Genomic DNA, 27,651 nt, shown 5'->3' on the forward strand with positions numbered 1-27,651 from the left:
AGAGGACCATGTTGAAAAATGAATGTGCTAGGTTTTCTAAAATTGACTCCTTCCCCCTCAGGCCATGAACTTATCTATCACCCCTCATATATTAGAGCTTTTATTGAGCTATCTTTTCAATCTGGGTTACAACAGATCATGAAAATCATGTTTCAGATGGTACAGGGCACAGGGGTGGTGTGCTTTTTAAAATAATTGTACAATATTTAAAACAGAAGATAAAACATTTCAGCACAGTATAGGCCCTTCGGCCTATTATGTTGTGCCGACCATTTAACCTACTCTAATATCGATCTATCCCTTTCTTCCACATGGCCCTCCATTTTCCTGTCATCTAGGTGCCTATCCAAGAGTTTCTTCAATGCCCATATTATATCTGCCTCCACCACCACCCCTGGCAGGGTGTTCCATGCACCCACCACTCTCTGTAAACAAAAACACCTCTGGCATCACCCCTGCGCCTTCCTCCAATCAATTTAAAGTCATCATCATCATTATGTGCTGTCACGCATGACATGGGTGATCATAGTCTTTCCATAACCATGATTGTTCATGACAATATTTTTTATGGAAGTGGTTTGCTATTGCCTTCTTCTGGGCAGTGTCTTTACAAGACAGTGACCTCAGCCATTATGAATGCTCTTCAGAGTTTGCCTGCCTGACATCAGTGGTCACATAACCAGGACTTGTGATATGCTCCAGCTGCTCATATGGCCATCCACCACCTGCTCCCATGGCTTCATGTGACCCTGATCAGCCAGAAGGGGGTCTAAGCAGGTGCTACACCTTGCCCAAGGGTGACCTTTAGGCTAGTGAAGAGAAGGAGCACCTCACACCTCATTTGGTGGAGCCATACTGCATCTCCACCCTGCCACCCACTCGCTTATCCAGGCGGGATAAGAACATTTGAAAATAGAAGTACTTTGTCTCTCAGAACTGCCCCACTGTTCAATATAATCGTGAGTCATCTACATCAGGCATTATCTGTTCTTCTGTAACACACACAAAATGATGGAGGAACTCAGCAGGCCAGGCTGCACTTGTGGAGGGAATGATTATGGAGGAGCATCTGATGACAGAACACGGTTTGAAACATTGGCTGCTTATCTCCCTCCAGAGGAGCTGCCTGACTTGTTGAATTCCTCCATCACTTTGGGTGTGTTGCTCAAGACATCCAGCAGCTGCAAAAAGCCCCTGTGTATCTGTCCTGCATCAGTTTCCCAAAGGTTTAAGTTCCTTTGTCTTTCTCAAATGGACCTGGGAAGAAAATAGGGGGATTTGGAGAAAGAGTAGAGAGGCAGAAGGGCAGCAATAAACAAATGCAATGGCTGAAGAATCCAGGTGGCTAATTCCTGCTTTGGGTATTTCATATTCTACTACAAGCCAAAATTTCAAATGGCACCACTGGCATCCAGTCTCAGAGTGAAATCTAACATGTATGGCCTTTGTGACAATAAATGTCGAAAAATCATGTTCAATTCAATGTGAAATGTGCTGAAGCAAATAAACGGGGTCAGGCCACTGTAATTTCTGTTAAATGTCAATAAGATTGCAATGCGTTCGAGGGTCAGAATGACCCCGAAGGCACATTTACAAATTAGTTCTGTTCAAACCATCAGTTGCAATTACCAGTGAAATGTGAATCTGTTTGTTAACCCAAAGTAGCCCACTTTGGCACTCTTCCAGATACATTCAAAAATAGTGGACTGTGGCTCAGTTCAAATTATTTTAATTTCTACAGGGTCATTTAAATCAAGGCAATGGCCTATGTATGTATATTGGCGTTACTAGCTGAACATTTATTCTTATTAGATACCACATCACATTATCTAACTGATACAAACCCCTGAGATGTTACTGTGCAGTGGTTGAACTATAGCTGAGCAGTTTGTGCTGTGGTCTTCCTGCTCCAGGGACGCAGAACCATTTCCCCTCCACAGGCATGTTCCCATTCAGCAGAAACACAATGTTCCTTTTCTGTCCAAGTCCTGCTGAACCGTCTCAGCCCAAAACATCAATTGTTTATTCCCATCCATAGATGCTGCCTGGTGTGCTAAGTTCCTCCAGCATTTTGTGTGAATCGCTCTGGATTTCCAGCATTTGCAGACTTTCTTGTCTTTGTGCTACTATGACATGGCAAAGTCTCTTCCAAGGGTGCCTACTCTTGGAAAGTTTAAATCTCCTCTCCGATGGGAGTTCAGTGTAACCTTCTCTCACTGTTCCCCCTTTGTGATCTCTCCTACTCTTCAACCATGTGCTCACCCAAACTCGCTACCACAGTCACATATATACCTGGTGTAGATTGGGAGACTGCTTTGCCGAGCACCTACACTCTGTCCACCAGAAAAAATGGGATCTCACAGTGGCCACTCATTTCAATTTTACATCCCATTCCTATTCCTATATTCTGCTTGGGTAGCTTCCAACCTGTTGGCATGAACATTGATTTCTCAAACTTCTGGTAATTCCCCTCCCCCTCTCTTTCATCATTCTCCCATTCCCATTTCCTTCTCTCACCTTATCTCCTTACCTGCCCATCACCTCCTCCTGGTGCTCCACCCCCTTCCCTTTCTTCTATGGTCTTCTGCCCTCTCCAATCTCCAGACCTTTATCTCTTTCATCCATCAACTTCCCAGCTCTTTACTTCACCAGTCCCCCTCTCCCAGTTTCACCTATCATCTCCCATCTTGTACTTCTTCCTCCCCTTCCCCCGCCTTCTTACTCTAACTTCTCATCTTTCTTCCAGTCCTGGCTCAAAGCGTCGACTGTTTACTCTTTTCCATAGATGCTGCCTGGCCTGCTGAGTTCCTGCAGCATTTTGTGTGTGTTGCTTTGGGTTTCCAGCATCTGCAGACTACCTCATGTTAGTACCTCTTGTGCCTTCCTTTTCTATTTTCCGCTTGTCCAAGAACACAAGGACCAAAGATAGAAGTAGAACATTTGACATGCTTCTTCATACTCTACCATTCAGTAGATCATGGCTGACCTTTTACCTTGGTGCCACTTAAGTGCACTGACTATGTCCTTTGATGCCTTTAATATCTGAAGATCCACCAGTCTATGTGATGAATATATTCTGCAACTGAACCTCCATAACTGTCTTGGCAAATAAATTCTGTCTAACTCAGTCTCGAATGGCCAACTATATACCGTACTTAATGGCAATGCCTCCATGTTCTGGACATCCTAATGAGGGAATCACCATCCCTGCATATGGCCTGATATGTCCTATTTTGTATGTTTCATTCAGTTCTTACGAACTTCAGGTCATATACAGGTGGGTAAAATGAAAAAAGATGAGCAATATGGGTGTATCTTTAGAATTGCATGCATAGTTTTATGGAGCAACAAACACAGAACACTGGAGGAACTCAGCAGGTCAGGCAGCATCTATGGAAATAAATAAACAGATGATATTTTGGGCTGAGACCCTTCTTCAGGACCCTTAGAGAGAATCACAACCTCCATCTTCATCGAGGTTGTGGTTTCCCCTGCTTTATGTCAAATCCCAGTGGAGTTACAAGGCAGAAAATGCAAAACATCACCTTTACATAATTTAGAATGGGTGGGAAGCTGATTACATTTTTCCCTTTATATTTTTGCTCAGCATCAAAACTACCCACCACATATTTGGGTAAGCTAGGGAAAATTCAGCCAGATACCTCATTTCTCATTAAATTTTAATAACTATTTCACTGTCTGTTTTGATGCAGACATGAATCAGAATCTGAATAACCCACACTATAGATGCAGCATATGGAGACCAAAGCTGATGAGATTGGCTCTGATATGCCAAAAACTCCAACCCATTGATATTCTTAAAGATAATTAAGGCCTACTTCTCATAAAAACTAGTGACCATTGTCAGTAGGCAACCACTTTATTAAGAACCAATGATTTTGGGAGATGTGGATTACATTCATGAGAGAAAATGTTGTGAAAAGTCACTTTGATGTATTGTAACTTGATGTTATACTTCTGATTACCAAAACCTTCATATTTATTCAGTCAGTGCAATGGTGAAAACTCAAAGCAGTGGATTGGAATTATTCTCTGTGACATTCTAATGACCAGACTGTAAATTTTCTATTACACCGCACAGCCCTCCTAACTTAAAACATTACTTCATAAATTGCATTATAAGGAAAGTAACTTTCAGAAACACATAAGAATTTGACAGCTGACCCACACCATCTCAATTCATTAACTTAATTCATTCACTCTCACAGCCTGCCCTACTATATATTTTCTGTTTTTGATAAACAGCTATTAATTCATTAGCACTCAAATTTCCAACGTAATGCTATGTATTTTCTGTAACCAGCATTTCTTTTCATGACTTTTCTAGTGCATATGAAATGTGTGGGCCAGGTCCTGGCCATCAGGGTCAGATCTGCATGACTAAACTGGTTCTAGCTGAGCGAGTCCTGCCAAAGTCTACAAGAGGACAGACCCAGTGGGTGTGGCATCATCCCACAGCGAACAGTCTGTAAGGAGTTCATGCATTCTCCCTTTGACTGCTTTGGGTTTCCTCTGGTGCTCCAGTTTCCTTTCCCGTTTCATTACTGGTAATTGGTTAATTGGTCACATGGGTGTAATTGGACGGCATGGGCTTGTTACCGTGTTGGATCCCTAAAATAGTATAAAAGAATCTGATGGGCAGGATGATCATTTAAGAAAAGGACTCTGCAGAATAAACTAGAGGTTGTGTTGAAGAAGAGGAGATGCTCTCTCCTCACACATGCTGACTGATTACTGGGTGTTTCCAATGTTCACTTTCATTTAAGATTTCTAGCCGTCACAATGTTTGGAATATTGCAATTCCACAATTTTTACCCTTCTACTCCTCCTCCTTTCTATATTTCCATCAGATAGATCACTGTCACCACAGTCTGGCAATCTGCATTACGCTATCTGTGCCCTCAGTCTTTCTATGTCCCTACCCTATTCACTTCGTTCTTTCCATCCTTTCTTCTTTTTCAATTTAAAATATCATTGAGTTGTAATTTTCCCAGTCAGACGAAAGGTCATCAGAGCAAAGTTCTGTTTCACTCTCACAGTTTTTGTTAAACAACAATTAATTCATTAGCACTCAAATTTCCAACATTTTGCTATGTATTTTCTGTAACCAGCATTTCTTCTCATGACTTATCTAGTGCATATACAAGAATAAAACTTAAAATAAACTTTGTGCCTAAATCTTCTCATGTGTTTTCATGGACTGATTATAAGTTAATTGAGCTAACCTTGGTAGGTGTAAATTGTCAATTAATTGTTTCTCATTTAGCAGATTATACAATTAACCCCTTTGTTTAGATTCCCGTGTATAATCTGGTCTGCAGTTCAGGCAGAAAATTGCAGTAGCCATGGTAACCTATTTCAAACCAGGCATATAACCTTTACCCTATCTACCTTGTAAACTGGATACACAAAGCCTGTGACTCTATTTAGAAGAGCAGAGCAGAGGAGGCTTGTTTGATCAATTACCCTTTAATTACAATGCCAGTGGTGGAACCTTATTCTGGAAAAATGGCTGCTGTGTTTCCTATATTACAACAAAGAACACACTTGAAAAAGTATTCTGTGAAATGCCTTGGCATCACCTAAGGTCATAGAAGACATAACACAATTACAACCCTCTCTTGCTTCATGCACTGACTGAAATTTACTATTTACTGAGACAGCCATATTAGACAATACATTTTCAAAAACAATGTCACTAGTGAGTTGCACAATATTAATCTTCAAACTCACTTGTCAACATTAAAGCCTCAGAATTAATTGCTTCCCATTTCTCCCTTATTAGAGCCAATTTAAAAGACGTAATCATTAACCATAAATAATCACAGACAAAAAAAAGCAAATAGTGTTATTGTGCCAGATCCAAAGACCCATTGAATGTCAGTTCAAATGAAAATCTATAATTTATCTCTCAATGTGAAATTTTACCTCAGCTTTCGAAAATGTGTTTCAGCCAGCGACTCCCTGGAGGAAGTTATTATTTCTGTAGCTTGTAATTCAAACTCGGGTCACTTGAAAGCATTTGTGTCCTTTTGAACAACAATCAAATTATAAATCATTCCCAGCAGCTGGGTCTGAGTGCTTCCCTGGAGTCACAGACTTTCTCTGAGTATCAGCTAATGGATCCTCTGAGACCAAGCTGCTCAGTCTTAATTTCTCACTGTAGAGACAATACTCTGATTTTTCCTTCTCGGACTGAAAGTGGGTGTCCTCATTAATCTCTGTGTCAATTTTGATCCATAACAGTTTATTCCCAATCAATGAATCTAAAAATGTAATCTATTGTATATTTAGCCCCAAACACCCAGGATGTACCCTCTTATTCCTACCATCAGGGAGGAGGTACAGAAGCCTGAATGCTCACGTTCAATGATTCAGGAACAACATCTTCCCCTCTGCTATCAGATTTCTGAATGGACAATGAACCCATGAAAACTATCTCACTGCCGTTTTGTACGACTTATTTAATTTAATTTGTATATTGATTTTTTGGGGATAAATTCCATGTTTAACACATGAAACAAATATGGAAAGATGATCAAAGTAAGCTCATTGGCCCTAGATTTTGGATTGCCTCTCTAGTATGTTAAGCATAAAGCAAATGTACACCTAATAAGTCACTATGAGTAGGTCAAATAGGCTAGATGTTCCTCAGTAGAGAAAATATCAACATTAAATTCAAGATTCAAATGCATTTTTATCAAAGAATGAATAATGATACACCTTGAGATTTGTTTGCTTACAGGTAGCCACAAAGCAAGAAAACTGAAGAATCCAATTTAAAAAAAACACGCATCACACAAACAATAGAAGCAAACAACAGCACTCTGAACCAGATTGAGTCCTTAGATCTGCTCTCCAGAGCAGCTGGAGTAGGCCCAAGCCTACTGATATTAGCCATCTCGGTTCATCATTTTAGAGGACAAAAATGCAGCAAAACTCGCAGAGATGATGGACGCCACAGAGAAGAATGAACATCGCAGAAGAGCGAGTGGAATTAGCCTAATCCTCACCTCTGCTCCTGACTTCATCAAGAACGATGACGAGACGGAGAATAGAGAAGAAGTGGTGCAGCTGGTGGATTAGTGTGAGAACAACCTAAGGCTGAATGTGGAGAAGACAAAGGAAATCATTGTGGACTTCAGGAAGGGGCTCATCCGTAGAAAGAGTTAAGTACACCAAGTTCCTGGGAGTTCACATCATGGATGACCTCAGCTGGGCTCTTAATATCACCTCCTGAACAAGAGGGCACTGCAGTGCCTCCACTTCCTAAGAAAGACTGAGGCAAGCAAGGCCCTCCCCCCAATTGTCATCTTAACTGCGTTCAACAGGAACATGATTAAGAGTGTCCTAACAAACTACATCTCCATCTGATATGGGAGCAATCAAGCATTGGACCAGAAGTCCCTACAAAGGATTGTGAACAGGTAAGAGGATCAGAGGAGTCCCCATCTATTGGGGACATTTATCAGGAGCGCTACATATGAAGGGCCCATTGTATTATTAAGGATCCCACCCATCAGTCCAGAATCCTCTTTGACTTTCTACCATCAGGCAGGAGACTGCAATGCATAAAAACAAGAACAGTCAGGATGAGAAACAGTTTCTTTCCCCAGGCCATTAGGCTTCTGAACACCTGGCTGCACTATATTCGAAGTGTCACTGGTTAATCTGTTCCATACCTTACAATATTTAATATTAATGCACTTTAGTTTGTTATTTATGTGTGATTCATTTGTAGATCTCATCATTACCTTCTTAAGTTATAATGAGTTATGTGTGTTATACACCTTGGCTCAGAGAAACATTGTCTCATTTCTATATGATATACATAGAAATATATATATATATATATATATAATTATATTCATGTATATAGTTGAATGACAATAAACTTGACTTGACTTGACACTCAGGCTTTCCAGTCTATCTGGGCCAGCGTTTGAATTGTCTAAGCACAGTGACATGTTCAGGCTGTCCAGCCCGAAGCCAGTCTCAATCTCATCAACTCTGTTTGGCGCTTGGAGCAATCCAACCTCGCACCCCAGTTAGGCAGACCGGCATCAAAACTCTTCTGCATCGACTTCTCTCCAAACCGGTCACTCCTACAGAGACAGTGATACGAACTCTGTCTGCAATCCCATCTTGGACTCGTTGCCCCTCGGCTTTACGAAGAATCCGCATGGCCCATCCTCCGAATCTGCTTTGCCTCCGCTTGCTTCTTTATTGCTTGTGGTGATAGTTGACCACAATTTACTTCAGAAAAGGTGTGACTGGTAATGTTTGTAGTTGCACTTCTTGCCATCTGAACTACCAGCGAGCTGTCTCACAACTTCAGTAGCGCCATCTTAATCCGGGTTAAATTAATGTGATTCTAATCTATTCAGTGCAATATTTATGATTTGGCTGAAAGCTATTTGCGAATATATTTGTATTTCCCTTTTTAAGTGGCAATCAATTTTAGTCCTATTCTTCACAGGTATGCCTGGGATGTTAAACGATAAGACAGTAATCTGCAGTGCTGACAAACATGAAAACCAAACTAATGTCATTGCAACTGCACAAAGTTATAGAAAACAAAAGTTAAGATAAATATAATCTAACATCATCCCTTACCTCATAACCTTTCAATGAAGGGCCCACCAACACAACTGGCCTCATGGATGGTACCACATCATAAGGAGGAATGTGTTCAGTCTGTGTTAATTGGAAACAATAATAATGGGTGAGTATACTCATTAAATCACCTTCAGTACATAAGACATGACCAATAGGCAACAGAATGTTAGAATTCCACAGATCTTTGACAATGCAACTTCATAAGAATATATATTTTTTCATAAATTCAATGATTAATACATTAAAAAGACAGAAATATTTATTTAAATTAGAATTTCTGTATTGCTAAGAGTCTCATACTCATTGGCCCAAGACTCTGGATTACCACTCCATTATGCTCAGTACGGTACCAATATACCCATCTTCATGGGCACACCAGATGTTTCACCAGGAGTACTCAAATTGACCAGATGTTCCTTGGAAGAGAAAATATCAATATTAAATTGATGTGATTCTAATCTATTCAAACTCACTGTTTTTGATTTAGCTGAAAGCATAGGTCTAGTTAAGAAGACTAGTTTTTCCAGTGTAGCTCCCCATTGTGGCACACCGATAACGTGGAATCCTGTAGGGGTCTCCGGTAGAATGCATTCAAATCTGAATACCATGCAGTTTCAAACTTCATAGCTGAGTGATTCCTGTGGTTGCAAGAGCGTTGCTTGTGTTATTGAGGCAGCTTATTTTAAAAGAGTAATTTTACAGAAATTGTACAGCATAATACCACATGCCATGTGACAGTGAGAATAGGAATAGAATTAGGTGGAGGATACATGTGTGGCTGAAGGATTGGAGCAGGGGGACAGGGATTCAGATTTCTGGATGATTGCGACCTCTTTTGGAGCAGGTGTGACCTGTACAAAAAGGATGGGCTGCACTTGAATCCCAGGGGGACCAATATCCTGGCAGGGAGGTTTGCTAAGGCTGCTGGGGAGAGTTTAAAATAGAATTGTTGGGAGATGGGAACTGAACTGAAGAGACTGGGGAAGAGGAGGTTGGCTCATAAATAGAGAAAGCTTGGAGATAGTGTGTGAGGGAGGATAGGTAGGTGATAGAGAAGGGACGCGCTCAGACTGACAGTTTGAGATGTGTCTATTTTAACACAAGGAGTGTTGTGAACTAAGTGGATGAGCTTAGAGCGTGGATCAGTACTTAGAGCTATGATGTGGTGGCCATTACAGAGACTTGGATGGCTCAGGGACAGGAATGGTTACTTCAAGTGCCAGGTTTTAGATGTTTCAGAAAGGACAGGGTGGGAGGCAAAAGAGGTGGGGGCGTGGCATTGTTGGTCAAAGATAGTGTCACGGCTGCAGAAAAGGTGGACATCATGGAGGGATTGTCTACGGAGTCTCTGTGAGTGGAGGTTAGGAACAGGAAGGGGTCAATAACTCTACTGGGTGTTTTTATAGGCCACCCAATAGTAACAGGGATATCGAGGAGCAGATAGGGAAACAGATTCAGGTAAGGTGCAATAATAGTAGAGTTGTCGTGGTGGGAGATTTTAATTTCCCAATTAGCATCTCCCTAGAGCAAGGGGTTTAGATGGGGTTGAGTTTGTTAGGTGTGTTCAGGAAGGTTTTTGACACAATATGTAGATAAACCTACAAGAGGAGAGACTGTACTTGATCTGGTCAAGTGTCAGGTCTCTCAGTGGGAGAGCATTTTGGAGATAGTGATCATAATTGTAACTCCTTTACAATAACATTGGAGAGAGATAGGAACAGACAAGTTAGAAAAATATTTAATTGGAGTAAGGGGAATCATGAGGCTATCAAGCAGGAACTTGGAAGCTTAAACTGGGAACAGATGTCCTCAGGGAAAGGTACGGAAAAAATGTGGCAAATATTCAGGGGATATTTGTGTGGAGTTCTGCATAGGTACGTTACAATGAGACCGGGAAGTTATGGTAGGATATAGGAACCGTAGTATACAAAGGCTGTAGTAAATCAAGGCAAGAAGAAAAGAAAAGCTTATGAAAGGTTCAGAGAGCTAGGTAATGTTAGAATCTAGAAAAATATAATGCTAATAGGAAGGAGCTTAAGAAGAAAATTAGGAGAGCCAGAAGGGGCCAGGAGAAGGCCTTGGCGGGCAGGATTAAGGAAAACCCCAAGGCATTCTACAAGTATGTGAAGAGCAAGAGGGTAAGTTGTGAAAGAATAGGACCTATCAAGTGTGACAGTGGTAAATTGTGTATGGAACTGGAGGAAATAGCAGAGGTACTTAATGAATACTTTTCTTCAGTATTCACTATGGAAAACGATCTTGGTGATTGTAGTGATGACTTGCAGCAGACTGAAAAGCTTGAGCATGTAGATATTAAAGAGGATGTGCTGGAGCATTTGGAAAGCATCAAGTTGGATAAGTTGTCGGGACTGGATGAGATGTACCCTGGGCTACTGTGGGAGGTGAGGGAGGAGATCGCTGAGCCTCTGGCGATGGTTTTTGCATCATCAATGGAGACAGGAGAGGTTCCCGAGGATTGGAGGGTTGCGGATGTTGTTCCCTTACTCAAGAAAGGGAGTAGAGATAGCCCTGGAAATTATAGACCAGTGAGTCTTACTTCAGTGGTTGATAAGTTGATGGAGAAGATCCTGAGAGGCAGGATTTATGAACATTTGGAGAGGTATAATATGATTAGGAATAGTCAGCATGGCTTTGTCAAAGGAAGGTCATGCCTTATGAGCCTGATTGAATTTCTTGAGGATGTGACTAAACACATTGATGAAGGAAGAGCAGTAGATGTAGTGTACATGGATTTCAGCAAGGCATTTGACAAGGTACCCCATGCAAGGCTTATTGAGAAAGTAAGGAGTCATAGGATCCAAGGGAACATTGCTTTGTGGATCCAGAACTGGCTTGCCCACAGAAGACACAGAGTGGTTGTAGACGGGTCATATTCTGCACGGAGGTCGGTGACCAGTGGTGTGCCTCAGGGATCTGTTCTGGGACCCTTACTCTTCGTGATTTTTATAAATGATCTGGATGAGGAAGTGGAGGGATGGGTTAGTAAGTTTGCTGATGACACAAATGTTGGGGGGTGTTGTGGATAGTGTGGAGGGCTGTCGGAGGTTACAGTGGAACATTGATAGGATGCAAAACTGGGCTGAGAAGTGCTAGATGAAGTTCAACACAGATAAATGTGAAGTGGTTCATTTTCGTAGGTCAAATATGATGACAGAATATAGTTTTAATGGTAAAACTCTTGGCAGTATGGAGGATCAAAGGGATCTTGGGGTCCAAGTCCATAGGACGTTCAAAGCAGCTGCGCAGATTGACTCTGTGGTTAAGAAGGCATACGGTGTTTTGGCCTTCATCAACTGTGGAATTGAGTTTAGAAGCCGAGAGGTAATGTTGCAGCTCTATATGACCCTGGTCAGACCCCACTTGGAGTACTATGCTCAGTTCTGGTCGCCTCACTACAGGAAGGATGTGGAAACCATAGAAAGGGTGCAGAGGAGATTTACAAGAATGTTGCCTGGATTGGGGAGCATGCCTTATGAAAACTGGTTGAGTGAATTCAGCCTTTTCCCCTTGGAACGATGGAGGATGAGATGTGACCTGACAGAGGTGTATAGGGTGATGAGAGGCACTGATCGTGTGGATAGTCAGAGGCTTTTTCCCAGAGCTGAAGTGGCTGCCACAAGAGGGCACAGGTTTAAGGTGCTTGGGAGTAGGTACTGAGGAGATGTCAGGGGTAAGTTTTTTACACAGAGAGTGGAGAGTGCGTGAAATGGGCTGCTGGCAACTGTGGTGGAGAAGAATAGGATAGGGTCTTTTGGATAGGTACATGGAGCTTGGAAAAATAGAGGGCTATGGGTAACACCAGTAATTTCTAAAGTAGGGACATGTTCAGCACAACTTTGTGGGCCGAAAGGCCTGTATTGTGCTGTAGGTTTTCTATAAAAGCAAACGAGAGGGCATGTAAAAGAACAAAAATTAGTGGGAAGTTAGAGGATTGGAAACCAACAGAAGGAAACTATAAAAGCCATAATGAGAGAAAAGATTAAATATGAAGCTAAGCTAGCCAATAATACAAAAGAAGACACCATTTTTTTTCAGATACATAAAGAGTAAAAGAGAAGCGAGAGTGGATATTGGACCACTGGAAAATGACGCTGCAGAGGTAGTAATGGGAGACAAAGAAATAACAAATGATCCTAATGAGTATTTTGCGCAGGTCTTCAAGGTGGAAGATGCCAGAAATGCAAGCGTGTCAGGGGTGGTGGGGGGGGGGGGCAGAAGAGAGTGTAGTTGCCCTTACTAGGAGAAGGTGCTTAAGAAACTGAAAGGTCTGATGGTAGATAGGTCACCTGGACCAGATGGACTACACCCAGTGTTCTGAAATTGGCAGCTGAGGAAACTATGAAGGCATCAGTAATGATCTTTCATTAGATTCCTGAATAGTTCTGGAGGACTGGAAAATTGCAAATGTCACTCCACTCTTTAAGGAGAGAGGAGAGGCAGAAGAAAGGAAATTATAGACCCATTATCTGTATTTCAATGGTTGGGAAGGTGTTAGAGCCCATTATTAAGGACCAGGTTTTGGGATATTATAGGGCACCTGATAAAGTAGGCCAAAGTCAGCATGGTTTCCTTAAGGGAAAATCTTGCCTTACAAGCCTATTGGAATTCTTTAAGGAAATAACAGGCAGGATAGTAGAAATAATGGACAGGAAAGGAATGGAGGGTTATGGGCTGAGTGCGGGCCAGTGGACTAGGTGAGTGTAAGCGTTGGCACGGACTAGAAGGGCCAAGATGGCCTGTTTCCGTGCTGTAATTGTTATATGGTTATAGGATAGACAAAGGAGAGTCAGTGGATGCTGTTTGGATTTTCAGATGCCTTTGACAAGGTGCCGCACATGAGGATGCTGAACGAGATAAGAGCTCATGGGATTACAGGAAAGATACTAGCATGGATAGAATATTGGCAATTGGTAGGAGGCAAAGAGTGGGAATCTAGGGGATCTTTTCTGGTTGGTTGCTGGTGACTAAGTAGTGTTCCGTAAGGGGTCAGTGCTGGTTCTGCTTCTTCTCATGCTACATATCAATGATTTGGATGACGGATTTGCTGGCTTTGCGGCCAAGTGTGCAGATGATATGAAACTGGGTGGAGGGCAGATCATGCTGAGGGAGTAGAGAGGCTGCAGAAGGACTTGGACAGATTAGGAAAATGGGTAAAAAAGTGGCAGATGGAATATACCTTAGGGATGTGTATGGGCATGCACTTTGGGAAGAAGGAATAAAAGTTGACATTGAAGCGGGTCTAGAGGAGGTTCACAAGACTGATTCCAAGAGTGAAAGGGTTAATATATGAGGAGCATTTGATGGCTTTGCGACTGTATTCACTAGAGTTCAGAAGAATGAGGGGGGCATCTTGAGTCCTATCTAATGTTAAAAGGTCTAGATAGAGTAGATGTTTTCTATAGTGGGGGAGTCTAGGACCAGAGGGCACAGCCTCAGAATAGAGGGATATCATTTAGAACAGAGATGAGGAGGAATTTCTTTAGCCAAAGGGGGTGAATCTGTGGAATTCATTGCCACAGACGGCTGTGAAGGCCAGGGAAGAAGGGAGGGGAATGCTGTTGGGAGGCATCATAATTAGCCATGATGGAATAGCAGAGCAGATTCAACAGACCAACTGGTGTAATTCTACTTCTATGTCTTATGGTCTTACAGAAATCCTCCTTGAAATCAGTAGTTATCTTACTGAGATTGCCAATGTGGTGATTTAAAAAAAATTGTGTCTCCACCTCTGCTTGATCAAATGGTCTGCAGACTGAACCATGCTATTATTGGTTCATTTGAGTGAATCATTTGGTTAAAATGAGCATCCTAAAAAAAAGAAGTTTGAAAGTCACTGTTCTAGACAATAGATGCTACTTTAAGTCCTAGCCTCAGGTTCAAGTGCAAGATATCTTCACCGCAGCATTGAATTCACAGTATTGTTCTCACAATATGGCCCCATTCAGCACTCAGTGTGCATACACTTAAGTCATATAGGGAGGTGAGCAAAATAATCTTAATAATTAGAACATCCTGTTGCCACCCAGAGTGACTGCTTAAACTACAATTGCAAATCTGTTAATTATCTCGACCACATTTTGGGAAATATGTTTATTCCTGACCCAACACGTACCTTAGGCAGTGACTTCACTCTCGATGGAAACCATGCAGCCACATCAAGAGAATAGAACCAGGGTATGTTACCACCGAAATTGCCAGTCAGAAGTTTATTTTATTAAATTTATGTCCCTCTGTTAAATCTAGTTATTTCTCCCATGTTATCATCATCCACCTCTGTCTCCAATCAGCCATGTCTGTTATTTCCAGACTCAACTATTGCAATGCACTTCTGGTTGTCTTCCCTCGCTGCATACTCCCTATAATTTTTGGATTCCTCACTCTGACTAGGGGCCATCCTCCAATCATCTCTCTGCTTGTTAATCAATATCAAATTCCATCTGAACAATGACTTGATAATAAAACAGTTTTTCTTGTTTTCAAAAATCTCCACAGCCCGGCTCATTGTACCTCCAGTTCTACAATCCTTTGAGATATCTGTAGTCCTTCAGTTCTGACTTCTTGAACATGCCTGAGTTTAATTCCTCTCATATGGCAGTTATGCCTTCAACGATCAAGGCCATACCATTTTGAAATCCCTTCCTAAACATATCAGATTCTTCCTTTTTAGAAGCTGGTTAATCCTTTGTACTTGAAAAGTCTTTATTTCCCAAGTTTCTTCGTATAAATTTTGTTTGACTGTAACACTCATGTGAAGAAACTTGCCACGTTTATTTGCTATGTTACAGAAATTGATGTTATTGTTGCTATTAACAGTCAGGTAGCATTATTGGTTCCATCTGAAACTCACTTGAGGTCATGAGCAAGTGCCCAACCCAAACAAGCTTACTCTCCTCAATAATTGTCAATCTGTCTCTGGGACAGTAGTTAGTACCAACATTGACAGCGCCTTAGTGACACTGTAATTTTTCTAAAATAATTGTGTATCTGGTATGTCAGATAAAATTTGAGATTCAGAAGTCAAATATTTACATGTATCATTAGATTCTCCAAATACCAAAAGACCAATTGGATATAAAAAAATAACCTCCTACAATGCTTAGTTAAAAAAAAACTTGGCTGGAAATATACATGAGAATTAGAAACTACACACATTTCTAACTTTTGCTTGATAATTTGTGAATTTATCTAAGTTTTACACCAGCAATATTATTTATTTGGTAATTTACATTAACTAAATGGTCGTAGATTCCTTGTTTGTTATAGCTGGGGGTGGTAAAGGAGATAAGCTCTCACTACCTATTAAACACTCCAAGTAGCCTGCACTTCAATTAGCCTCTGACATCCAAGTACAGCTTCTGGTCTTCAAGTGTGGCTTAGCTATTAAGCCCAGCAGAATTATTTCTACTGACAGGAGAAGGTGCAAAGACCTTAAAATCAGTCACTTTGGGCAGATGGGGTTTGTCAGCCATGGTTGGCAGCTCATCTAGGAGATGGAAAACTCTGATTTCAAACCTTTTCTGCCTTACAGCTATGCTCACTCATGGGAAAGGCTTCAGGAGTAAACCCCATGGAAAAGATCTGGAGTTGGAGTCCCTAATGCAGTCCTACATTGAGCTCAACACCGACTGGCATCTACGGCGACAACCCTGATGCCAAACTGTATAGGTCTCTGACATTCCTTTGGGTTCATCATATGTGCAGAGAGGATGAGCTTGCTACACGGGCAACAACTTGCTCCCCATATCGTACTGCCCTGGCTTGCGTATCCAGACAGCTAGGACACAACATCCATGGTCGACCCCAACCGATGGAGGCATCTCAGAAATGATCACCCTGACAAATGTTATTAATTTTTACAAAGTTTTATGAAAAACTTACTCTACATACTGATTAGGAAATACCAAAAATCTGAGATTTTTACAATATTGTTAATCTTTTAAGTTTCTTTTAAGCATTTTGTGTATGTTACAACTTGAGTTGTTCTTAGGAAAATTTTAAACACTCCTCTTATAATCTTCCACCAGCTCTCTTTTTTGAAAAAAAGGTCATTTGTCAAAGCATAATTGTGTAATCGGCCATCTGGATATGCAGCTGTGGAAAACAGTTTCCAGGAAAACCAATCTTTAAAATTAAAACAAAAAGAGAAGTTCCATTTATGGGGACTGGAAATGTCAGAACTATTTTTTGGTTCTCCATTCCAGGATGGCCCTGGAATGCTTTTACTCTATATCTTATTTCCAAATCTCTATTGTTCCAAGTATCCTTTGCCCTTTCATTTACTTCAATTGGTTTTAATCTATGGCCCTGTGTAATAGTTTATTCAGACAGGCACAAATCTCTGATTAAAAAATATTTTCTGGGTTGTCTTTAATTGCCTCTATTTGGAGAACCAGCCTGCAGAGAGAAAAGTCAAAGTAAAGGTAAATTTATTATCAAAGTCCATCTGTCTTACCCTATGCCATCCTGAGATTCATTTTCATACGGGCATTTACAGGAAAATGAAGAAAAAAATGATAGATTATATGAAAAACTATACATAACTAAACTGACAAAACAATCAATGTGCTAGAGAAGAGGATGCCAGTGGAAAGGGGAAACCTCCAGAACCCTCAAGGGAAGAAGATTGCGCCAGCAAACAGCACGATCAGTGGTGACATTCTTCAGACAGTTCACAAAATCACTTATTTGATTTCTTTTAATTCTTCTTCTTTCAAATCTGATTCTGCTACTACTGAAAGCTATGATTTACATTTCGATGGTGTGCCTTCTGGCCAATTGAGCGATCTGGTGCTTTGCTGTCTCCGAGTGAGTTCAGTGAGGATTCGAGTGAAGCGTGCGGACTGGAGGCATAGAAGCCTGGAGACAAGACGTGTGCCCTTGACTGACTCAATTTCTCACTGATCTCATTGATTAAAGTATTGAGGAAGATTGAAATCAGTGAGGATGAGAGCGGATGATGAGCAGGTATTGAGTGCCATCTGCATGTGAGTGACTAGTCTCTCTCACACTCTCAGCTCCCAGAGGAAGTTGCCGCGGTGGTCAGTCTCTCTCTCCCTCTCGCTCGTTGTTGCTGGAGGATGGTGCTGGGGTCTTGGGCAAAGTTTAATCAACGTAGTTTGTGCACTGGACTTGGCAGTTCATGTTATGATGTGTTTCTGGTTCTTCCTTTTCTTGTTATTTTGTGCGATTGCAATTGGGGTGGATTGACTCTGAGTCAACAAACAACACAGTGCTAGACTGAACTGCACTGAGCTGAAACTGAACATTTCTGGACTGTTTTGTTGACTTTGTGGTTTAATGTCTTATATTCTGTGTTTTTCGATCATCATTTTTCTTTTTTGCCATTTGCACAATTTGTTCTTCTTTATTTGTGCCTTGGGGGTTTGATGTTTTTCTTTGAACTGATTCCATGGTTTTCTTCATTTTGTAACTGTCTGTGAGAAGACGAGTCTTGGGGTTGTAAACTGCATGCATACTTTGATAATAAATGCACTCTGAATAGTTGAATTTAGGTTCTCTTTTCTGATCCACTAATCTCCCTGAACAGCAGACCCACTGAAACCAACTCTCTGATGTTTACTACTCAAGGTCAAAGTTAGGCTTCAAAGTGATATTTATTGTCATATGCAAATGGCCCTCCTGTATGTGCAGCAGCAACAAGGAACTTAATTACAGTAGCATCACAAACTCATAGTATCATATAAGCAGCATTCACCAAAAAACATAAATTAAACATAGTTATTACAAATTTTACAAGTTTACACAATTAGGATGAAAAAGAAACAAAGTCCATGTTAGTGCAAAATGGTCATAATGTTGCCAAACCATAGTGATTATGGCTGTGTCAGATGGTTCAAGAACCAAAAGGTTGAAGGGAAGTAGTTGTTCTTGAACCTGGTACTGTGGGTCTTGAGGCCTCTGTACCTCCTCCTCTACAGCAACTACGAAAAGATATGTCCTGGGTGGTGGAGATCTTTGACGATGGATGCTCCCTTCATGAGTCAGTGCCACCTGTAGATAATACCAATGAAGGAAAGGCATGTTCCCATGATGCACTGGGCAGAGTCCACGAATGTCAGCAGTTTCATATGTTCCTGCACATTCAAATTGCTGTACCACACTATTGTAGGAAAGCAGCATCCATCATCAGGGAGCCTCACTGCAGTCATCGGGAAGAAGGTACAGGAGCCTTAGGACCCACACCAACAGCTTCAGGAACAGCTACTACCCCTCAAACATCAGGATCTTGAACCATGGCAGATGATTTTGCTCAGCTTCACTTGCCCCATCATTGAGATGTTCTCGCAGCCAATGGACTCACTTTCTGGGACTCTTCACCTCATGTTCTTGAGATTCGTTGCTTATATATTTATTTATTATTATTATTTCTTCTTTTTGTATTTCCATAGTTGGTTGATCACCCAGTTAGTGTGTTCTTTCATTGATTCTGTTATGGTTATTATTAGGAGTCCTGCCAGAGGGTTTCGCCCCAGAACATCAACTGTGCTTTTTCCATAGATGCTGCCTGGCCTGCTGAGCTCCTCCAGCATTTTGTGCGTGTTGCTTGGATTTCCAGTTCTGCAGATTCTCTCTTGTTTATGGTTATTATTCTATAGATTCATTGAATATGTCCATGAGAAAATGAATCTCAGGGTTGTATATGGTGGCATATATGTACTTTGATAATAAAATTTACTCTGTTCATTGAAATTTCAAGCAGCCAGCTTTTCCACAGTACCTCTGTAGAAGCTTGTTGGTGTCATTGAGTCATAGAAAAGTACAGCACAGAAACAGGCCATTTAGACCACATCGTCTGTGCCAGATCATTTAAACTTCCTACTCTCATTGATCACAGCCCTCCATACCCCTGCCCTTTCCATGTATCTATCCAAATTTCTCTTGAACAGTGCGTTCTTTCAAAAGCCAAACCTCCTTAACCTCCTGAAGATGCTGGTATGCTCTTCTTGCAACTGTATCTATGTGTTGGGCTCAGGACAGGTCATCTGATATGTTAACACCCAAAAATTTAAAGCTGCTGACTCTCTTCATCACCAATCCCACAATGTAGACTGGTATGTCTACTGGCATCCTCTGTCTTCTTCCCCTTCCCCCTTCCTGCAGCTACAATCAGCTCCTTAGTTTTGCTGATATTGAGTGAGTGGCTGTTGTTGCAGCACCTTTCAACCAGGTGACCTATTTCACTCCAGTAAGCTGACTTGTCACTACCTATGATTCACTCAACAGTAGTGTCGTCAGCCAGTATGAAGGTAGTACTGGAGCTGTGCTTGGCCGCCCAGTCGTGTGTAGAGAGAGTGGAGCAGGGCGCTAATCAAACAGCCTTGTGTTGACAGTCAGCAAGGAGGATGTGTTTTTACCAATCCTCACTGATCGTGGCCTAAGAAGAAGTCAAGTACCCTATTGCAGGGGAAGGTAAAGAGCCCCAGGTCCTAAAGCTTGGTGATGAGTTTGGAGGGGATAATCGTGCTGAGCTCCAAGATGTTGTTCTGTTGCTCTTGGCAGCAAGCCGCCTCCAAAATTGCTCGGCTGAGCTTTAACTTCCTCTGAGTGTTGGGCAGGAGCCTGACTGACTTAATGCATGGCTTTACCCCCAGCCCTACCATAACACTGATCCCCAACACGAGTAGTAATTCTTAATTAATGCCTAATGAATGGAGAAAGTTTATCTTGGCCTTTTATTTCACCCTGATTCTGTAAGTAGGTTTCACCGGACAGCAATTTTTTTTCAAAAGTGTTGCTCCCTAGGAATTGTTTTTTTTTTGTTTATGATAGACTGCTTGAAGCTAAACACAAACATAATTTGGAGAAACAAAAAATTAACTTTTATTGAATATAATGTGTTTAACAGTGCTGATGCTTTGCAATAGTTCAACTAAGGTAAAGATGCTTTGCTGATGATTTTCATTTGTACTCAGTGTTTAAGGCTTCTTGCTTAACTATTCAACAATAATCAGCCAGCATTTATCGATTCCAGTTGCCCTGATGCTGTTTCCCCATGACTATAATATCCTGGTGAAACCTTCCACCACGCTCATCACTGACAGTGCCAAGATTCGTGGGGAAGAAGGTTAAATGGGAATGCAGGAGTGCAACAAATGTGAGGAGCCCAGGCTTTGTCCTGGTCGCCAATTTTACACCCAAAATAGCGCTCATAGGATTTCTTCATAAGAAGAGTCATGCCCCGTCTTTGAGATTTAAGTATATACCCACCACAAATATAACAAAGTATCGCGGCTGTTGCAACATTGGTGAGACATTTTGCTATCACAAATACTACTGAAAATACAATTACTTTATTATAATGAGTACAAACAGCATGCAATGTGCATAGAGCATGTGCTTCAACATGATCACAAACTGATGTACCTGTAAACACAATGCATAGAATGGTGTGTGCGAGATGCTTTTATAGCCTTTCTAAGATCTGTCCTGCTACATCGTGTCCACCCTGCCTAAGCATGCTCAGACATGCCTGGAAAAGATAGGAAACTTCACAGCTTACACTATGGGCAAAGTTGTAAATGACTTGAATTATTAATTGAAATAACAAATACAGGTGGTTACAAAAAATGGTGCATAATAGAAAAATTTCATGGTGATTTTCATGATTAGCAGCCCAAACTCCATAAGATATATTGGAAAGTACTCTGGAAGTAAAATGCTTGTTCTCCGATGACTTTTATAAAAATTAAATTTCAAGTCATTAATATTTGATGAAAATGTTAATGTACTGAATAAACCAAACTATTCATTTTCATAAGTTCATGCACTGACTGTATAATAGGGCTACATAGGAAGGAAGGGTTAGATTGATTTTAGAGTAGGTTAAAAGGTTGGCATAACTAAGATTGGCCACAGCAGTAGCATAGTGATTAGCATGACAAGATTACAGCTCTGGGCATTCCAGACTTTGGAGTTTAACTCCAGTGCCATTCTTTAAGGAGTCTGTACCTCCTCCCTGTGGAATGCACAGCTTTTCCCCAGAGCTCCAGTTTCCTCACCCTCACTCAGTTTCCTCAAAGGCGTACTGACTAGATTAATTGCTCATTGTAAATTGTCCCATGATTAGGCTGGCGTTAATCGAGTAGGTGTGGCATGGTCCAAAGGACTGGGAGAACATACTCCATGCTGTAGCACTAAGATTAATAAACGTCATGCGCTGAATGGCCAATTGTCACAACCACGGATTCGGCTGCGGGGTTTATGTGGTCCAATGGGCAGGCTGCGCTGCAGATTCAGCAATTGTGCTTGCACAGCAACATTACACTCCCTGCTTGCTCTTTGAGAACTAGACTACCATTTTGACTGATGCTGGGTATGAGCAGTATTCATTTAGTATTTAGATATTGCTTTCAGCCGTGGTGTTGGCATTTTACTTTCAGTTTGAGGGTTTTAGTTAACAGCCGCATTATCCTTATGGTGTTTATTGTTGCCCTTAAAACTCTACAAAATTCACATTTAAATTCTGTGAACTGTCAACCCATCTCTCTCTCTCTCTCTCTCTCTCTCTCTCTCCCCCCCCCGCCCCCACTGAGGCCAAATCTGAATGTTCTGACACCTGCAGTATCTATGCTCTGTATTAATAGATCCCTGCATTTAAAGTTTACAACATAAAGGAGTATAATATACGCTTATCACCCTCTCTTTTCATAGATTCATAATCTGTACAGCACAGATTCATGTTTTTATTTCATTTCACTTGATTTAAAATATGCCATACCATACAATATTTTTTAACAATATTTCTGAGCCTTACAGTCTATTACTGCACATCATGTTCACTTTTTTATTTCAATGGCTTTCCTTTGAGGTTTACATTCTGATTCTGTGCAACACATTTTCAGTTCCATTAATGTGAAAGGTTTTGCTATCTAGATGATGTGCAACACAATTCAGCTCTATTAAACTGTTCCTCGGCCCTCTTTATTCAAGAGTTTTATGGCATAATACAGTATAATGCACATTCAACTCTTTTTTTTCCAAAGGTTTTACAATCTTGTACAACACCTTAATGTCTTCATGAAGGCTTCGATCACAGCAAATAGGTAATCATCTATTTCCATTGCAACATTGATGCACCATCAATAACTCTCTGAGACGTGAGGCGAGATATCGGCTTTTATTAATGGAAGAAAGAAAAAGCAGCAATTGACCACCATGCAACATCCTGGAGACTGAGGGCAGGGCTCAGGCCTCAATCGCCTTTATACCGGGGTCTGTGGGAGGAGCCACAGGAGCAGTCAGTGGGGGGGTGGCATGTCCGGACGGGTATATGTAGTTCACCACATTCACCCACCCCCCCTTTGTTTTAAAAGAGAGTCCCCATGGGGCGAAGTTTCTTACAAGTATATTTACAGATTAAGTCTATCAGGTGGTTGAGTCTGTCGCTGCGATCTACTTAGCACCGGTGGTGATTGCACAGGAGACGGTGGTTGTGCTGGTTCCGGCCTGACTGGAGGTGTCAGCCCACTAGGCGTCAGTGATCCCTCATACGTGTGCGAGGCACCTGGTATATGCGCGTGCGAGATGCCCGGTATGGGAGTGTCGTGAGGAGTCTGTGTAGGGCCTGGTGTGCGTGGTGTCGCCTCGGGTACAGGGTTCATAGTTACCGTGGAGTGTTCGGGGTAGTGGTCTGCTGCTCCTACGGGCGCCAGGTCGCGGACGGAGACCGTGTCCTCCCGCCCATCAGGTAAGACCACGTAAGCATACTGGGGGTTCGCATGTAGAAGGTGAACCCCCTCGACCAGCAGGGAGTATTTATTGCTCCTCACATGTTTCCGGAGCAGCACTGGCCCTGGGGACGTCAGCCAAACTGGTAGGGTGGTCCCAGTGGCAGACTTCCTGGGAAAAGAGAATAGGCGCTCGTGAGGGGTGGCATTGGTGGGCGTACATAACAGGGAGCGGATAGAGTGGAGTGCCTCGGGGAGGACCTCCTGCCATCGAGAGACCAGCAACCCTTTTGACTTAAGGGCTAAAAGTGTGGCCTTCCACACTGTGGCATTCTCCCTCTCCACCTGTCCATTTCCCCGGGGATTATAGCTCGTGGTCCTACTAGTAGCATTGCCAGCCGGTACTGGTGCAGCTCGTCACTCATAAAGGAGGACCCTCTATCACTGTGGATATAGCAGGGATATCCGAACAGAGTGAAGAGCTGGCGCAGGGCTTTTATGACGGACGTGGTAGTGGTGTCAGGGCAGGGGATGGCAAAGGGGAACCGCGAATACTCATCAATAATGTTGAGAAAGTAGACATTGCGGTCGGTGGAGGGAAGGGGGCCCTTAAAGTCAACACTCAGTCGCTCAAAGGGGCGGGTGGCCTTGATAAATTGCGCCTTTTCAGGACGGTAGAAGTGCGGTTTGCACTCAGCGCAGACTTGGCAGTCCCCGGCCATCGTCCTGATGTCCTCAAGGGAGTACGGCAGGTTCCGGGCTTTCACAAAATGGTAAAATCGGGTGACCCCCGGGTGGCAAAGATGTGCATGGAGGGCGTATAGATGGTCGAGCTGTGCGCTGGCACACGCTCCCCAGGATAGGGGCATCAGGGGGCTCACTGAGCCTTCCAGGCCGGTACAGGATATCATAGTTGTAGGTGGAGAGTTCTATTCTCCACCACAAAATTTTATCATTTTTGATTTTGCCCCACTGTTGGTTGCTGAACATGAACGCAACTGAGCGCTGGTCGGTCAGCAAGGTGAACCTTTTGCCGGCGAGATAGTGCCTCCAGTGCCTAACAGCCTCCACTATGGCCTGGGCTTCTTTCTCCACCGCGGAGTGCCGAATTTCAGGGCCTTGAAGGGTACGAGAAAAGAATGCTACTGGCCTGCCTGCCTGATTGAGAGTAGCAGCCAGCGCAAAATCGGAGGCGTCACTCTCTACTTGGAAGGGAATGGTCTCGTCCACTGCATGCATCGTTGCTTTGGCAATGTCCCCTTTAATGCGGCTGAAGGCCGCGCGGGCCTGGGCAGAGAGGGGAAATGTGGTAGACTTGACCAGGGGGCGGGCCTTGTCTGCGTAATGGGGGACCCATTGGGCATAATAGGAAAAGAAGCCCAGGCACCGTCTGAGGGCTCTGAGGGTGGTGGGAAGAGGGAGTTCTAACAGGGGGCGCATACGGTCAGGATCTGGGCCAATGACCCCATTCTCCATGACATACCCAAGGATAACGAGTCAGGTAGTTCCGAAAACACACTTGTCCCTTTTATGAGTAAGGTTCAGGGCTTTGGCCGCTTGGAAAAATCATTGGAGGTTAGTGTCATGATCCTGCCAGTTGCGACCACAGATGGTGATGTTATCCAGATATGGGAACGTGGCTTTCAGTTGGCACTGGTCCACCATCCGGTCCATTTCCCTCCAAGACAGAGACACCATTTGTGACACCGAAGGGGACGCGCAGGAAGTGATTGAACCTGCCGCCCGCCTCGAAGGTGATGTAGGGGCGGTCCTCTTGGCGGATGGGGAGCTGGTGATAAGCGGATTTCAGATCTATTGTCGAGTACACCTTGTACTGAGCTATCTGGTTGACCATATCCGCGATGCGGGGTAGGGGGTACGCGTCAAGCTGCGTGAACCTATTGATGGTCTGGCTATAGTCCACATCATCCTGACTTTCTGCCCAGTCCGAACAACAACCACCTGGGCCCTCCAAGGACTTGAGCTTGGCTCAATGCTCCCCTCCCTGAGCAGCCGCTGCACCTCCAACTGAATGAAGGCCCTATCCCCCGCGCTGTACCTCCTGCTCTTAGTTGCCACAGGTTTACAGTCGGGGGTCAGGTTGGTGAACAGCAGTGGTGGAGGGTTCTTGAGGGTGGAGAGGCTGCAAGTGGTGTCAGTAGTGCAGCTGTCGGCATGGTGCTGGGTGGGATGTGCGGGTGTGTGTGTGTGTGTGTGTGTGTGTGTGTGTGTGTGTGTGTGTGTGTGTGTGTGTGGTCAGTAGCGGGGTATATGACGAAGTCCCACAAAACTGAGGGTTCCTGACAGTGAGTGGTGGGAGGGGCCTGTCATATGCCATAATCACACTTTCGAGGTGGCTCTGGAAGCCCAGCCCCAATAGCACAGGCGCGCACAGTTGAGGCATGACCAGTAGCGCAAGGTTCCGATATTCTGTGCCCTGCACCACCAATGTCGCTACACAACCCACCCGGATGTCTGTAGAATACGACCCAGAAGCCATGGTGACTCTCTGGCTTACCGGCCGTGTCACGAGTCTGCAGCGTTGCACCGTGTCCGGGTCAATAAAACTCTCAGTGCTGCCCATGTCAAACAGGCAGCTAGTCCTGTGCCCCTCCACCAGGATGTCCATCATTGACCTTGCAAGCTGGTGTGGGGCGCTTTGGTTGAGGGTTACGGAGGCCAGAGTTGAATCGCCGTCTTGGTGCCTGGTAAGCACTGGTGGGTTGGGGGCGGGGCGATGTGGCGCCGACAAAGATGGCCACCCCATCCGGGCAGGCAAGATGGCGGCCCCCATGCCTCGCACGAGGCAGGCAGACAAGATGGTGGCGACCAAGATGGCGGCCCCCACGTCTCAGACACAGTGCTGCCTGACCCCGCTAGTGGTTTAGACTTACAGACCTTGGCAAAGTGGCCCTTCTTCCCACAGCTGGAACAGGTCGCTTCTCGGGCCGGGCAGCGTTTTCGGGGGTGCATTTCGAGTCCGCAGAAGTAACACTGCGCGGACTTGCGACAGGCAGCAGCGGTGGTGAATTCGCTCGTGGGAACCGGCAGTGGCGGGGTCTGAGGTGTCCACGGAACCGGAGGGGGATCGCGTGGCTGGACAGCATCAGCATTGTGCAGAGCAGCCTCCAGCGTGTCGGCCGTCTCGATCGCTGAGCGTAAGGTAAGATCAGCATTTTCCAGCAGCCGCTGGCGCACGTACACTGACCTGATCCCCGTAACAAAGGCGTCTCATACTAGCAGCTCCGAATGCTGCTACACTGTCAGACTTTTGCAGTCGCAAGTTCGGACGAGCGTCTGTAGGGCTCAGAGAAACCCGGCGCTCGTCTCGTCGGGTCGCTGTTGTCGCGTCGCTAAGCGATGTCTTGCGTAGACGGTGTTCACCGGCCGCAGGTACTGTCTTTTAAGGGCGTCCAGTGCCCCTTGGTAGGTCGGTAGGTCCCTGATAAGGGAGAATACTTTCGGACTTACTCTAGATAGTAATATTATGTACTTTGTGGCAGGCTCAGTCACTGGAATCTATTCCAAGTATGATTGGAAGCATGCAAGCCAGAGTTGAAAGGCAAGAGCTGCTTCTGAGTCTTGTGGATCAAGGTCTAATTTTACCGGACGTAAAATGGTGTCCATGTTTTAAACTTCCAGTCAATAAAATTGATGCACCATCAATAACTCTCTGAGACGTGAGGCGAGATATCGGCTTTTATTGACTGGAAGAAAGAACAAGCAGCAATTGACCACTATGCTACATCCTGGAGACTGAGGGCAGGGCTCAGGCCTCAATCGCCTTTATACCGGGGTCTGTGGGAGGAGCCACAGGAGCAGTCAGCGGGTGGGGGGGGGGGGTGTCTCCAGACGGGTATATGTAGTTCACCACAAACATGCTTAAATTATTTACATTTTTTGACATAAGCTGTTGGTACTGACCAAATACTCTGAACAATGAGGATGGTATGTTATCGCTAAAGCAGGCAAACTGTGTATTTCACGTTTGGATACTCATAAAGAATCATGTACTTGCTGACACTGCACTGCTAGCATTTATGTTATTTAATATGTACATAACAGAAGCACCAAATCTTGTCTAAGAGGCAGCTTTCTGAGGTTTCTTAATTTCGTTGCAACTCTGGTGTTGAATCAACTTTCAGACTGTTTGCTTCTGCTTTGAAAATAAAGAATTTCTTCCTTCATCAAATTTGGCCCAACCAGACCATGCCAACCAAGATTCCCGTCAAAGCTAGTCCCATCTGCCAGCATTTGGCCCATAAATTTGTAAACCTTTCCTATCCATGCACTTGTTTTTTTA

The 27,651-nt window shown here is 43.4% G+C and overlaps 1 protein-coding gene across 1 annotated transcript in view; it reads right to left on the reverse strand.

Moving 5' to 3' along the window:
- cacnb4a (calcium channel, voltage-dependent, beta 4a subunit) overlaps positions 1-27,651 on the reverse strand; it is a 172,276-nt gene that overhangs the window by 46,844 nt on the left and 97,781 nt on the right. The window contains exons 6-7 of the mRNA XM_059971180.1: positions 18,906-18,935; positions 8,638-8,720 (exon numbers count right to left, since the gene is read on the reverse strand). Coding sequence (XP_059827163.1) covers positions 8,638-8,720; positions 18,906-18,935 — 113 coding nt within the window. The remainder of the gene's footprint in view (positions 1-8,637; positions 8,721-18,905; positions 18,936-27,651) is intronic.

Source organism: Hypanus sabinus, chromosome 5 (assembly GCF_030144855.1).
Source record: "Hypanus sabinus isolate sHypSab1 chromosome 5, sHypSab1.hap1, whole genome shotgun sequence".
Lineage (NCBI taxonomy): Eukaryota > Metazoa > Chordata > Chondrichthyes > Myliobatiformes > Dasyatidae > Hypanus > Hypanus sabinus.